At 39.5% G+C, this 15,129-nt stretch overlaps 1 protein-coding gene across 3 annotated transcripts in view; it reads right to left on the bottom strand.

The window, feature by feature from the left end:
• Positions 1-15,129, bottom strand: part of DNAAF4 (dynein axonemal assembly factor 4) — a 72,958-nt gene that overhangs the window by 14,229 nt on the left and 43,600 nt on the right. For all 3 annotated transcript variants that reach the window (XR_009739148.1, XM_061431223.1, XM_061431224.1), the window contains exons 5-6: positions 10,848-10,993; positions 9,439-9,548 (exon numbers count right to left, since the gene is read on the bottom strand). Coding sequence is in view for 2 of the 3 variants with exons in the window: in XM_061431223.1 (XP_061287207.1) it covers positions 9,439-9,548; positions 10,848-10,993 (256 nt within the window). In the remaining variant the exon portion in view is untranslated. The remainder of the gene's footprint in view (positions 1-9,438; positions 9,549-10,847; positions 10,994-15,129) is intronic.

Raw genomic sequence — 15,129 nt, 5'->3', positions numbered from 1 at the left:
TTTCTCTTTTGAGAAAGGGTAGACTCAAAAGAGTCTCTTTTGAGTAGATACAATCCCGTGAAGAGTTTTCTCAAATGACTGTTCTTTTGGAAGGCTTGTCCACTCCTACCCTTTGTGAACAAGTGTCCCGTGAGTTTAAACACATAGAGGACAGTTGGACTGTTTATGCCAGTGTAAATATAGAAGGCTAACGTGAAACAAAGCCTCTGGAGATGAAAGCATTTCATCCTTTGTCTTAAATCCAACACTGCTTCTGAATGGCGTCTATTACGTCTGTTTCTATATTCTGTACTGTGTTACATGGCTAAAGAGGATACATTTCTCTCTAATAATTACTACCTTTCCTTTTATCTGTTCATACTTGGCACTATGATTAGCTGTACTTTGTTTCTCTGGATGTAACTAGTTACTAAGTTTTCTTCCATCTCTCCTCATTTTTAACTCTCCTATTTTGCCTCTCTTTGTACCTAACTGTAGGCAACACTTTACAGCATTATCTTTTAGGATTTTAAATAGCTCAGCTGGAATTCCATCACCTCTACTAGCTTTGTTCATAGTAATGCTTCCTTTGGGACTTTGCCATCTTTACCCTACATCCTAACTGGTACAAAAAACCAACAGAGACTAAGGTGATTATAATTTACCAGTCACACTTCACCACAATCAAGTACACTTTTTTGCACTAGGTTGTTACCAATTCAAGGCTTTTGCCAGTTGTCATATGCACACACACTTCTTTCGCTGTACCTGTGAGCAAAATTCCAACACTAGCTCAATGATCTCATCTGTCCTTTCCATTCAAATCGAAATCACATCACTGGTATATCAGAAATAACCAGGGCTTCCCTGGTGGCTCAGTGGTAAAGAATCCTCCTGCCGATGCAGGAGACACAGGTTTGATCCGTGATCTGGGAAGATCCCACATGCTGTGGAGCAACTAAGCCCATGTACCACAACTACTGAGCCTGTGTTCTAGAGCCCATGAGCTGCAACTACTGAAGCCCACACACCCTGGAGCTCACACTCCACAGAAAGAGATGCCACTGCTATGAGAAGCCTGAACACCGCAACTAGAGAGTAACCTGCACGTTGCAGCTAGAGAGTAGCCCCCACTCACTGCAACTAGAGAAAGCCCATGCAGCAGTGGAGACCCAGCACAGCCAAAACATAAACATATAAATAAATACATTTACCTATAAAAAAGAAATAAAACCGGACTACACACTGTCTAGGCCCATTTAGCCAGTCCCAGCACCATAACACATTGTGTGTGCCAAAGGACTTTCTAACTGTCCAACAACCTGTAATCTTCGGGCACTGATCAAAAAGCAGCTGCTTCTTTGCCCTCACATGAAAGTTCACATTTGCTGGTTTTTCCTGTTCTCATCCCCCTTTATTCCTTTACACTTTCTTACTTGTGATCCAAGCATAAATGACTCCAACTCCCACCCCCATCGTTTCTTAATCCTTAATTTTTCCACACAATGCTTCTTAAAGTATACCCGGCTCTCTCTGGAGGGCAGTGCTATATCTACCACCTTCTCTACGGAGGATTCCCTCCCCATATCACGGGAGGGGCTAGGACCATAGGCATTCTCCAGACTCACTTCTGCCAAGTTCCAAGCTGTAACTCTCCTTTAATAAAAAAAAAAAAAATCATCATCCTTTAGGACTCTGGCATCTTTACTCTATAACCTCTGGTCACTGTCATCTAACTGGCTTTTTAAAATCATTCTTCTCTTATTCACTGAAGTCTTTGATACCTGGCTCCCAGCATCTGTTTCCAACCCAATTCATGCCATAATTCCAGAAGATTCTAAAGTTTAGGTATATGACCCATTTATCCGTTTAGCCCTGAAATACCTGGGACTCCTTAACTCAAGGTGGCAAGAATACAGAAGAAATATACAAAAAAGGTCTTAATGACCCAGGTAACCAGGATGGCATGGTCTGGTCACTCACCTAGATAGAGCCAGACATTCTGGAATAGAAGGTCAAGTGGGCCTTAGGAAGTATTACTACGAACAAAGCTAGTGGAGGTGATGGAAATCCTGCTGAGCTATTTCAAATCCTAAAAGATGACGCTGTTAAAGTGTTGCACTCAATATGCCAGCAAATTTGGAAAGCTCAGCAGTGGCTTCAAGACTGGAAAAGGTCAGTTTTCATTTCAATCCCAAAGAAGGGCAATGCCAAAGAATGTTCAAAATACCATACAGTTGCGCTCATTTCATATCCCAGCAAAGTAATGCTCAAAATCCTTCACGCTAGGCTTCAGCAGGACATGAACCAAGAACTTCCAGATGTACAAGTTCCATCACTTCACAGCAAATAGAAGGGGAAAAAAAGGAAAACGGTGACAGACTTTATTTTCTTGGGCTCCAAAATCAGTGGACGATTATTGCATCCATGAAATTAAAAGATGCTTGCTTCTTTTAAGGAAAGGACAAAAGGAAAGAAAGCTCTGACAAACCTAGACAGCATATTAAACAGCAGAGACATCACTTTGCCAACAAAGGTCCATCTAGTCAAAGTTATGGTTTTTCCCGTAGTCATGTACCGATGTGAGAGTTGTGCCATAAAGAAGGCTGATCACCGAAGAATCAATGCTTGTGAATTGTGGTGCTCGAGAAGACTCTTTATAGTTCCTTGGGCTGCAAGGAGATCAAATCAGTCAATGCTAAAGGAGATCAACCCTGAGTATTCATTGGAAGGACTTATGCTGAAGCTGAAGTTCCAATACTTGGGCTACCTGATGTGAAGAGCTAGCTGACTCACTGGAAAAGACCCTGCTAGGAAAGACTGAGGGCAAGAGAAGAAGGGGGTGACAGAGGATGAGATGGTTGGATAGCATCACCAGTTCAATGACATGAATTTGAGCAAACTCTGGGAGACAGTGGAAGACAGAGGAGCCTGGCATGCTGCAGTCCATGGGGTTGCAGCCAGACACAACTCACTGGCTAAACAATAACAACCTTAACTCAAATGACCTTTCCTTCACTTTTGCTACCCACTCCAGGACCACCTCCTGGACTTGTCATCACCTGATCTGCACTACTTCACTGATATCCAACTCTGGAATCCCAGTCACTGACTAGAACTTTCTATCCTGCAAACTATCCCTTCATCAATCTTCAACCTTATAGTGTCCTCTAATGTCTTAACTGCTCCATTTTTCCTTAGTCCACTGGGTCACTATAGCATCTATTCCTTTCTAACCCAGCCTAGATTTCTATTTTTAAAAAATAGATTATTTTTTATTTTTTTGGCCATGCTGCACAGCATGTGGGATCTTAGTTCCAGGTCAGGGATCAAACGCGAGCCTCTTGCATTGGAAGCACAGAGTCTTAACCACTGGATTGCTTGGCTAGTCCCCCAGCCTAGATGTCACAGCTAGATATCTAAGCTATTTTTCCAATCTGGTCCTTTGTACTACTAGTCTTCTGTTGTACTTGTCCATCAAAATTCCAATCTTGGTGCAATAATCTACTCTTAAATCTGAAACACTAAACACTATTTAGAAGATAAATCACAGAGCTGTGCTGAATAACATCTCCATGAATTCATGCTCTCTAACCTAGTAGAGATCTCAATAGTGCCCACTAAGCAATTTTTGTTAGAAATTTATCTAGTTTCCCATTTGTCTTCACTTTCTTTCCTTCCACCTCAGAAAATCAGTTCAGTTCAGTTCAGTCGCTCAGTCCTGTCCAACTCTTTGTGACCCCACGGATTGCAGCACACCAGGCTTCCCTGTCCATCACCAACTCCCAGGGTTTACTCAAACTCATGTCCATTGAGTCAATGATGCCATCCAACCATCTCATCCTCTGTCATCCCCTTCTCCTCCTGCCTTCAATCTTTCCCAGCATCAGGGTCTTTTCAAATCAGTCAGTTTTTCACATCAGGTGGCCAAACTACTGGAGTTTCAGCTTCAGCATCAGTCCTTCCAATGAATATTCAAGACTCATTTCCTTTAGGATGGACTGGCACAGTCCAAGGGACTCTCAAGAGTCTTCTCAACACCACAGTTCAAAAGCATCAATTCTTCGGCACTCAGCTTTCTTTACAGTCCAACTCTCACATCCATACATGACTACTGGAAAAACCACAGCTTTGACTAGACAGACCTTTGTTGGCAAAGTACTGTCTCTGCTTTTTAATATGCTGTCTAGGTTGGTCATAACTTTTCTTCCAAGCAGTAATGCTATGCTATGCTAAGTCACTTCAGTCGTGTCCAACTCTGTGCGACCCCATAGACAGCAGCCCACCAGGCTCCCCGTCCCTGGGATTCTCCAGGCCAGAACACTGGAGTGGGTTGCCATTTCCTTCTCCAATGCATGAAAGTGAAAAGTGAAAGTGAAGTCGCTCAGTGGTGTCCAACTCTTAGCGACCCCATGGATTGCAGCCTAACAAGCTCCTCCGTACATGGGATTTTCCAAGCAAGAGTACTGGAGTGGGGTGCCATTGCCTTCTCTGTCCAAGCAGTAAACTGTCTTTTAATTTCATGGCTGTTGCTTCTTGACCTGCATACAGATTTCTCAGGACACAGATAAGGTAGTCTGGTATTTCTATCTCTTTCAGAATTTTCCACACAGTCAAAGGCTTTGGCATAGTCAATAAAGCAGAAGTAGATGTTTTTCTGGAACTCTTTTCCTTTTTCAATGATCCAATGGATGTTGGCAATTTGATCTCTGGTTCCTCTGCCTTTTCTAAACTGAGCTGGAACATCTGGAAGTTCATCGTTCACATACTGTTGGAACCTCGCTTGGAGAATTTTGAGCATTATTTTGCTAGCATGTGAGATGAGTGCAATAGTGTGGTAGTTTGAGCATTCTTTGGCATTGCCTTTCTTTGGGATTAGAATGAAAACTGACCTTTTCCAGTCCTGTGGCCCTGCTGAGTTTTCCAAATTTGCTGGCATATTGAGTGCAGCACTTTTACAGCATCATCTTTTAGGATTTGAAATAGCTCAACTGAAATTCTATTACCTCCACTAGCTTTGTTCTTAGTAGTGCTTCCTAAGGCCCACTTGACTTCACACTCCAGGATATCTGGCTCTAAGTTAGTGATCACACCATTGTGATTATCTGGGTCGTGATGATCTCTTTTGTATAGTTCTTCTGTGTATTCTTGCCACCTCTTCTTAATATCTTCTGCTTCTGTTAGGTCCATACCATTTTTTTCCTTTATTGTGCCCATCTCTGCACGAAAAGTTCCTTTGGTATCTCTCATTTTCTTGGAGATCTCTAGTCTTTCCCATTCTATCTCTATCACAACTTAATCTTCCAGTATTTTTTAGACCTCAGTAACCAATCCAGTAGGAGAGCACATTCAGCTACATGCACTTGAGCACCTCAGGCCTCAAGGAAGAGCAATTCATAGCTGTTGAGGTCCTTTAATGGACCGGAACCTGGTGGTCTGGAGTCCACCGATAAGAAAGTAAAGGAGAGAGAAAGAGGCTGATATTCCTTGGTTTACACAGAAAGCCAATAAAGCCCCTGACGTGGGGCTTGCTCTGTTCACGGAGGCCTCAGGCGCCCTCTCGATGGGGTGAAGGCGCAGAAGCACCTTCTCGAGAGGGTCTTAGAAGCCGAGGCAGGAAAGTGAACTCAGAGAGCCTCTGCACTCCAGGGGATCGAGAGAGAGAGAGAGAGAGAGAGAGAGAGAGAGAGAGAGAGAGAGAGAGAGAGAGGGAGGGAGAGGGAGGGAGAGGGAGGGAGGGAGAGGGAGGGAGAGGGAGGGAGAGGGAGGGAGAGGGAGGGAGAGGGAGGGAGAGAGAGAGATAAAGACATGGGGACCAGAGCTCTGATGGAGCAAAGGTGTTTTAATCAACATGGTGTAGGCATATATACCATCTTACAAAGTAGTTATTCTCAGCAAAGATAAATATTAAAATTCTAGACTTACAAAACATAGGCAATCATATTAAAGAGAGAGATTTGTAAACAATCACTTTTACCACACGGTTCACAAGAAGGAAGAGGGTACTTATCAACATATAGAAGCACTAATGAAGGAAATGCCTGGATTCCTCAGCCCCTGGGACAGGCTTGCCTCTCCTCTTAATTTCTGAATATTCAGGAATTAATAAGGAACAGAGAATTCCTGACAGATCCAAAACAGCACACAGGAAGCCTCCTGTTAAATGCTTCCTGACACAGAGCCAGACCACTTGGGCTGTCTTTACTAAGGCTAAACAATCAGAACAAAAGGACAACAAGAATTTTATTCATCTGTGAGGGTTATACAACACTACCTGGAACAAAAGCTTTGTAATCATACTGACATGGGATTGAATCCTGCTTTTATTTATAAACCACAACTTTAGCCAAATTTCTCAACCTCTCTGGCCCTCTTTCTGTATTTTAGAAACTTGGGGTAAAGATAATAATATACAACTAGTTATACTGTTAAAGGAATTAAAAGAGTTCGTTTGTGTAAAGCAGCTAGCTTTACAATAAACATTTGTTAAATGAATGCAAAAGCAGTGGTTCCTATCTAACTACAGTAGTAAGGATTTAATGAAATTGTATGGGCAAAGCTCTGGTAACCTATCACAAGCTATGAACGTAATAACTGTGATTATGACAATGACAGCTTAAAGACAAGCAAATGTAATTAAAGAAATATTTAGACTGGATATATCTGAGGGGCAGGGAAGGCAGAAGGCCAGCAAACTGGGTAAAAACCAAGGGGAACTTACATTTGATGTGCAGTGTAAATTTTTTTCAAAAGGTATATCTTTATTATAAAGTGTAAAAATGAACACAACTTTTAACGAAAGGAAAAAGAATAACAAAATCAAGATAATCCATTCACCATCAGCCTTGACTGAGTTTTCCCCACTCTTCTAGAGGACATTTCAACCACTTCTTTTGTCTCATCTGCACATCTTTTTGAATCTTTTCTATTTGTAAAGAGGGCTTGCTTCCCTGGTGGCTCAGATGGTAAAGAATCTGCCTGCAATGCAGGAGACCCAGTTCGATCCCTGCGTTGGGAAGATCCCCTGGAGAAGGGAATGATGAACCACTCCAGTATTCTTGCCTGGAGAACTTTTAGAAAAGAACAAGACAAAAAAAATTCTTAAAAGTTTTTATTCCATCGGCTTCTGAGACTACTTCTGTGTACAACTTTATTTTGCCAGATCTTCAAATACTGTGGATCACAGGGTTCTAGTCTTAGGCCACTACTCCCCTTTATACCCTATTTTTAGATACCTCACCTACTCTTATAAATCAACTGCTGCATAAATGCTGATGACCTCCAAATCGATAACACAGGGCTGGACTCTCCTCTGGGTTTCAAACTTGCTGGACACTGTCAGCTTGACCAAAAGACACCTCTAACTCAACATATTCAAAACTGACCTTTACCTACATTTCCCCCTAATTGGCCCTCTTCTAGTGTTCTCTAATTCAGTTGGTGTCATATAATCAATCCTTTAAACTAGAAACCCAGAAGATGTCCATAACTACTTCTCTACTCCTCAACAGTCACTCAGATGTCCTCCCTATTTTACCTCCTGAATATTTCTCACATGGCCCTCGCCTTCCCCCCTCTACAACAATGTCACTGTTCAAGACCTCCACCTTAGTTACTGGAGCACATTTTCCTCCACCTTACAGAATAAAATTTAAGAATAACACAAGGCCACTGCCTATTTTTCTAGGTTCATGTGTTATTATTCTTAGCTTCAAATTTATGTTTTATCAAAAAGTAAGCTACCCATAGTTCCTGGCCTGTATGTCACACTATTCTTGTCTCTGAGCATTTGCTCACACTGTATCCTCTGCCTAAAATGAACACCTTTCTCTCCCTTCCTCCTGAAACTCCTACCTATCATTAAGAGGAACTCAGGTGCCATACTCTTTAGGAAGCTCTTCCTGAAACTACCTCCCTTCTTTTAAGGTTAAGTGCCCCTCTTGTGTACTCTCATTTTATCATGTGCTTTCTATGTATTGCACTTTCCATACAGTGTTGTAAGTATATGTCTCTCTCCTCTATTTCTGTAGTTCAGAGCCTAGCCTACAGCCTGACAAACCATAAATAATCAACAGATATTTATGTAATGGTTCAAAAGATGGAGAGAAGGGAGAGAAGAAGGAAGAGGAGGAGGAGAAGGGATTACTCTTGGGAGTAAGAGGAACAAACCTGTGAGCCTCAGGCTTCCGAACTTTAGAAAACTGTCTACTCCAGCTCAACTTCACAAATCAATCTCTGGTGGTGTTTTAGATAAGAGAAAAGACCAGGAGAACAGAGAAGAGATGAGAACAGGAAAACACAAAGATAGCCACATCCTAACTCCCCAAAACCTGTGAATACATAAAATGGTGACTTAGAAAGAACCTTGCAGATGTGATTAAGAATCTTAATGTAGGAGATTACCCTGGATTATAAATACAAGGGTGTTTATAAATGAAAGAGGGAGGCAGCCAGAGTCAGAAAAGGAGATGTGACTATGGAAGCAAAGGCTAGAGTGATGCAGCTACTGGTTTGGGGCCATAAGCCAAGGAATGTGGGCGGTCTCAAGGTTGGAAAACCCAAGGAAATAGATTCTCTCCTACAGTCTCCAGAAGGATTGCACTTGATACTTGATATTAGTCTAATAAAACCCACTTTAGACTCCTGGCCTTTAGAACTATAAGATAATAGATTAGTATTGTTTTAAGCCAGTAAGTCGGTGGCAGTTTGTTATGGCAGCAACAGGAAAATAATACAAACATACAAAATAAGATATAATAAATAATATCTACAATTGCCTCAAAATATGAACTCAAATTGCCACAGAATGTACCAGAATTCATTATTTTTGATAATTGTCTAAAATTTACAGTCATATATAAATAAATAAAAAGATTGTCTAGACATAAAATGATAATTTATAGACTGATTTGATAATTTTTTTTTATTAGAGGATAATTGCTTTATAGTGTTGTGTTAGTTTCTGCTGTACAACAAAGTGAATCCACTATATGTGTATATATATCTTCTCTCTTGAACCTTCCACCCCACCACTCCATGCCACCCATCTAGGTCATGACAGAGCAACAAGCTAATCTGATAAGCTTTCAAAGACTGACAGAACTAATCAAAGTAATTCTAGTTTTGAAGAACCATGATTTTAAGGGAAGTATTAGCAAGGACTTATGTCAAACACTGAGTAATTTTAAAAGAGACTTTAATAAGCAGTCCAAAGATGTTATATTTTTTCATTTCCATGACATTTAAATATAAAAGCAAATAAAAATAAGAATCTCATTTAATTGTTATAGGATCTGACTTTTTAAACACAGAGGTGCTACCTACATAATTGGCAAACTTACATTATTTCTTCCCAACAATCACATTCACACATATGTCAAGATATCTAGAAAATGTTATAAGTACTAATATCTACATAGATTTATAATAAGTCTCATGGCCAGGGTGCAAACAACTTACTTTCCTTTGTCCTTCAACCATTCTGGGTTCTTTTCCTCTTCTTTTAAATCACAAAGTTCAGGAATATCAGTATTCATTGCTCTTTGTGCCTCTGCTTGTTTATGTAGCCACTGAAATGAGAATGAGTTTAATGAAGGACACAAAGGTATTATTTTATTAACTGTTCCTTTTAGATTTCCCATCTTCCTACATAACATGGAAATACTATTTGTTATGTACTGAATGTTTGTGTGCTCCAAAATTCGTACGGTGAAGCCCTAACCACCTGTGTGATGGTATTTGGAACTATGGCCCTTGAGGGATAATTAAGTTTGGATGAAGTCATGAGGATGAGGCCCCCAAGACAGGATTAGTATCCTTATAAGAGAAGAAAGAAACTAGAGGGCATGCTTTTTTCTACACCCCACCCCCATATCCTCTCGGCCTCCAGAACTGTGAGAAATAATTGTCTGTTCTTAGAGCCAGCGAGTCTACGTACTTTGTAATAGTATTCTAAGCAGACTGATACAATATTTGATCATGGTGATTTTAAACTTCCAGCTTTTATACATTTTCAAATTTTTTTTTTAATTTCACTAGCTGATTAAAATCAAATATATAACAATTTCTAGTTCAAACTTTGTCCAAATTTCTGGTAGTTCATGTGAATATTATTTTACTTTTCTTGTTTATAATATGTATGTATTTTTATATTATAAAAATATATAGATTATTTTTAAAATAATTATAATTTTATAGTTATAGAAATCCTTTTATAAATAATGAAATACAGAAATATATTGCTAATATTAAGAAAAAAGTTAATATTTATAAATTATCATCATATATTAAGAAACTTCATTTTCACAACTTTTCAACTGAGAGAGGTATCAGTTCATACCTGATAGTAAAAAAAAAATTAATAAAAGCAGTTCTTAGAATTCTTAGTGCTTATACAACTAGATATATGACATTCAAAATCCCAGAGCTCAGGAATTTATAAATGAAAGACATCAATGCCAAATGTCACATTAGAAATACTTGACGTTACTAATTAATTGTAATAATATAGTTATAATAAATTTACAAATCTTTTCTTACCACAACACACATAGTCTCAAAGTTTACAAATCTATTATGGAAAACGATATATTTAACAAAATAAATGCACATGCAACAGATTATCTCCTAGAATAAGCAAAAATGCTGACTATTAAATCAGTGTTTTCTCATCAGCATTCTGAAGCCAAAAAAATATAGATCCTGCAAAATATATTTTTCTCAAAAAGAAATATTAAATTTTTTCATGAAGTAATATCTGTAGTGCAATGAATACTTTAAAAATTCAGATCCAGTAAGTTTCAACATATGAAGTAAAAAATTAAGTACTCTCATGTGTGGTCACTGTAACTAACGGCAAGTGTACCAACCTCCTCTTCTTCTGCTACTTGTGATTCCCGGAGAGCTGTCGGGAATACTCGAGGAGTAAAGCTGATTTTAATACTGCCAACAGAGCGAGGAGCAGGAATACTGTCTTCTTTTAACTTCTCAAAAAATATATTTTCTGAATTTCTCCCTTCAGAAACAATATTAGCAACTAAGTTATTTATCTTTTATTTCCTAGTTAACAATCAAACAGACTTTTATGGCAATTACCCATTAAAGTTACTTTTAAAATTCTATACAAATAATCCAAACATATTTTCTACAGGAAGGAATGTAAAATTCCTCATTGAAATTATGGAAGCTAATTATCTGTTCTTTAATCAATGACTTCAGCTACTTTTCTGGGGTTCTCTTTGTTAAACCACACAGTGTCTAACTTACATTCACTATAGAGGATGGCACTCTTATAACCTATGTCAACTCTACAGGAGGGTACCTAGGCAAAGTCATCACTTTCCATAAGCTCCTATAACAGTTATCTTCTACAGGCTTCCTGGTAATGACAGAAAAGATTTTCAGCTATTAGAGAAAGCTAATGGGAACAGGCAAAGAGTTATGATGAAAAGCTATACATCTATACAAAGGCAGTTAGATATAATAATTGTTCTGTCAATATAAGAGAAGATATTAATCTATATGTTAGAATATAAACTGTATAAGTAAAAGGAAGGAATGGTACTAAAAAATGAAAATATCAAAACTGATCAAAAATGATTTTCTACAAACATGACAGAGAGTTTATATCTTTGATATAAAATGAACACATATAATTAAGATATAAAATTTCCACTTTAAAGAAAAACTGAAAAGGGCCTGAATTAACATTTCAAAGGGAGAAAAGAGGGGATAGGGAAGAAAGAATAAGGACTCAAACTAGAAAGTAACATCAACAAAAATTTAAACAAACAATTTCTATAGATGGTTGTGGTTGGGAATGCTATCATCCAGTATCCTATCAGTTCTCCCCTCTCTGTTTAAGAGTAGGTGCAGTTACGTGCCAAACCTGACACAACGCAATGTGAATATAAGCGATGTATACAATTTACAGATCATCATTTCACCGGTAAATCTACCTGCAGTGGACATCTTTCCCCATCCCACTGGCTAAAAAACAATGCCAACTGCATTATCCACCTTGGACCCAGAGATGGAAGCCAAATAATGGTACAATAGATGTTAACCCACCACCCTGGAAGGCCCTGTGGAACAAAGACATCTATCAGGCCTAGACTGATGACTGTTACATAATAAGTATTAGATAACATTCAATTTTGATCTTATTTGATCTATGACTTTGTGTGCTGTGCTTAGTCGCTCAGTTGTGTCCACTCTTTGTGATCCCAGGGACTGCAGCCTGCCAGGCTCCTCTGTCCAAGGGGATTCTCCAGGCAAGAATACTGGAGTGGCACTTCTATTTCCAATTTTTTAAGGAATCTCCACACTGTTCTCCATAGTGGCTATATTAATTTGCATTCCCACCAACAGTGTAAGAGGGTTCCCTTTTCTCCACACCCTCTCCAGCATTTATTGCTTGTAGACTTTTGGATCGCAGCCATTCTGACTGGCATGAAATGGTACCTCATAGTGGTTTTGATTTGCATTTCTCTGATAATGAGTGATGTTGAACATCTTTTCATGCCTTATGACACAGCAATCCCACTGCTGGGCATACACACTGAGGAAACCAGAAGGGAAAGAGACACGTGTACCCCAGTGTTCATCGCAGCACTGTTTGTAATAGCCAGGACATGGAAGCAACCTAGATGTCCATCAGCAGATGAATGGATAAGAAAGCTATGGTACATATACACAATGGAGTATTACTCAGCCATTAAAAAGAATACATTTGAATCAGTTCTAATGAGGTGGATGAAACTGGAGCCTATTATACAGAGTGAAGTAAGCCAGAAGGAAAAACACCAATACAGTATAATAACGCATATATATGGAATTTAGAAAGATGGTAACAATAACCCTGTATACGAGACAGCAGAAGAGACAATGATATATAGAACAGTCTTTTGGACTCTGTGGGAGAGGGAGAGGGTGGGATGATTTGGGAGAATGGCATTGAAACATGTATAATATCATATATGAAATGAGTCACCAGTCCAGGTTCGATGCACAACACTGGATGCTTGGGGCTGGCGCACTGGGACGACCCAGAGGGATGGGATGGGGAGGGAGGAGGGAGGAGGGTTCAGGATGGGGAACACATGTATACCTGTGGCAGATTCATTTTGATATATGGCAAAACCAATACAATATTGTAAAGTTTAAAAATAAAATACAATTAGAAAAAAAAAAAAGAAATTACCAAATGTTTAGCATTTGGTAAAAAAAAAAAAAGAATACTGTAGTGGATTGCCATGCCCTCCAGGGGATCATCCCAATCGAGGGATCAAACCCAGGTCTCCTGCACTGCAGGCAGATTCTTTACCATCTGAGCCTCCAGGGAGTGGGTAACCTGTTCTTTCTCCAGGGGATTATTCCAACCCATGAATTGGACCAGGGTCTCCTGCATTGCAGGCAGATTCTTTACCAAGTGAGCTACCAGGGATGCCCAATCTATGACTTTGGACCACTTATTTCAGTAATTGGCTTGAACCTACCTAATACAATGTCCAAGAATTTTATACCCAGTATACTACTATTCACTTATGAAGCCAAGAGACATTCCTAGATATTTAAGAACTAAGTAAATACACCATCTAGCCATCTTTTCTGAGTAAATTACTCAAAGAAATGTACCAGAACATGAAAAACAAAGTTAAGATCTCAGGAGTGGAAAACTTGAGGGTAAAAATGAAAAATGAGAACCTGCTGTTGTTGTTGAGTCACTAAGTCATGTCCAACTATTTGTGACCCCATGGACTGCAACACGCCAGGCCTCCCTGTCCATCACCAACTCCCAGAGTTTACTCAAACCCATGTCCATTGAGTCGGTGATGTCATCCAACCATCTCATCCTCTATTGCCCCCTTCTCCTCTTACCCTCAATCTTTCCCACTTTTCCAGTGAGTCGGCTCTTTGCATCAGGTGGCCAAAGTATTAGAACTTCAGCTTCAGCATCAGTCCTTCCAGTGAATATTCAGGGTTGATCTCCTTTAGGACTGACTGCTTTGATTTCCTTGCTCTCCAAGGGACTCTCGAGAGTCTTCTCCAGCACCAAAACTCGAAAGTATCAATTCTTCACTGCTCAGCTTTCTTTATGGTCCAGCCCTCACATCAGTACATGACTACCAGAAAAATCATAGCTTTGACTATACAGACCTTTGTCAGCAAAGTGATATCCCTGTTTTTTAATACATTGCTTAGATTTGTCACAGCTTTCCTTCCAAGGAGCAAGCATCTTTTAAATTCATGGCTGGAGTCACCATCCACAGTGATTTGGGAGCCCAAGAAAATAAAATCTGTCACTGCTTCTATTTTCCTCCTTCTATTTACTGTGAAGTGATGGGACCAGATGTGATGACCTTAGTTTTTTGAACGCTGAGTTTTAAGCCAGCTTTTTCACTCTTCTTCACCCTCATCAAGAGGCTTTTTAGTTTCTCTTCACTTTCTGCCAGTAGAGTGATATCATCTGCATATCTGAGGTTATGAATATTTCTCCCAGCACTCCTGATTTCAGCTTGTGATTCATCCAACCCAGTATTCTGCATGATGTACTCGGCACAGAAGTTAAACAAGCAGGGTAACAATATACAGCCTTGATATACTCCTTTCCCAACGTGAAACAAATCAGTTGGGATTTGTTCTGGTTCTGGTTCTAACAGTTGCTCCTTGATCTGCATACAGTTTTCTCAGGAGGCAGGTAAGGTGGTCTGGTATTCCCATCTCTTTAAGAATTTTCCATAGTTGTTGTGATCCACACAGTCAAAGGATTTAGTGTAGTCAGTGAAGCAGAAGTAGATGTTTTTCGGGAATTCCCTTGCTCTATGAGCCAATGAATGCTGGCAATTTGATCTCTTGTTCCTCTACCTTTTTGAAATCCAATTTGTACACCTGGAATTTCTCAGTTCACATACTGCTCAAGCCTAGCTTGAAGGATTTTGAGTATTACCTTGCTAGGATGTGAAATGAGCACAACTGTATGGTAGTTTGAACGTTCTTTGGCATTGCCATTATTTGGGATCCCTATCAAGCTACCAACAGTATTCTTCACAGAGCTAGAACAAATAATTTCACAATTTGTATGGAAATACAAAAAACCTCGAATAGCCAAAGCTATCTTGAGAAAGAAAAATGGAACTGGAGGAATCAACC

This window comes from Bos javanicus, chromosome 10, assembly GCF_032452875.1.
Source record: "Bos javanicus breed banteng chromosome 10, ARS-OSU_banteng_1.0, whole genome shotgun sequence".
NCBI lineage: Eukaryota > Metazoa > Chordata > Mammalia > Artiodactyla > Bovidae > Bos > Bos javanicus.
This window is presented reverse-complemented; position numbering and strand designations above follow the sequence as displayed.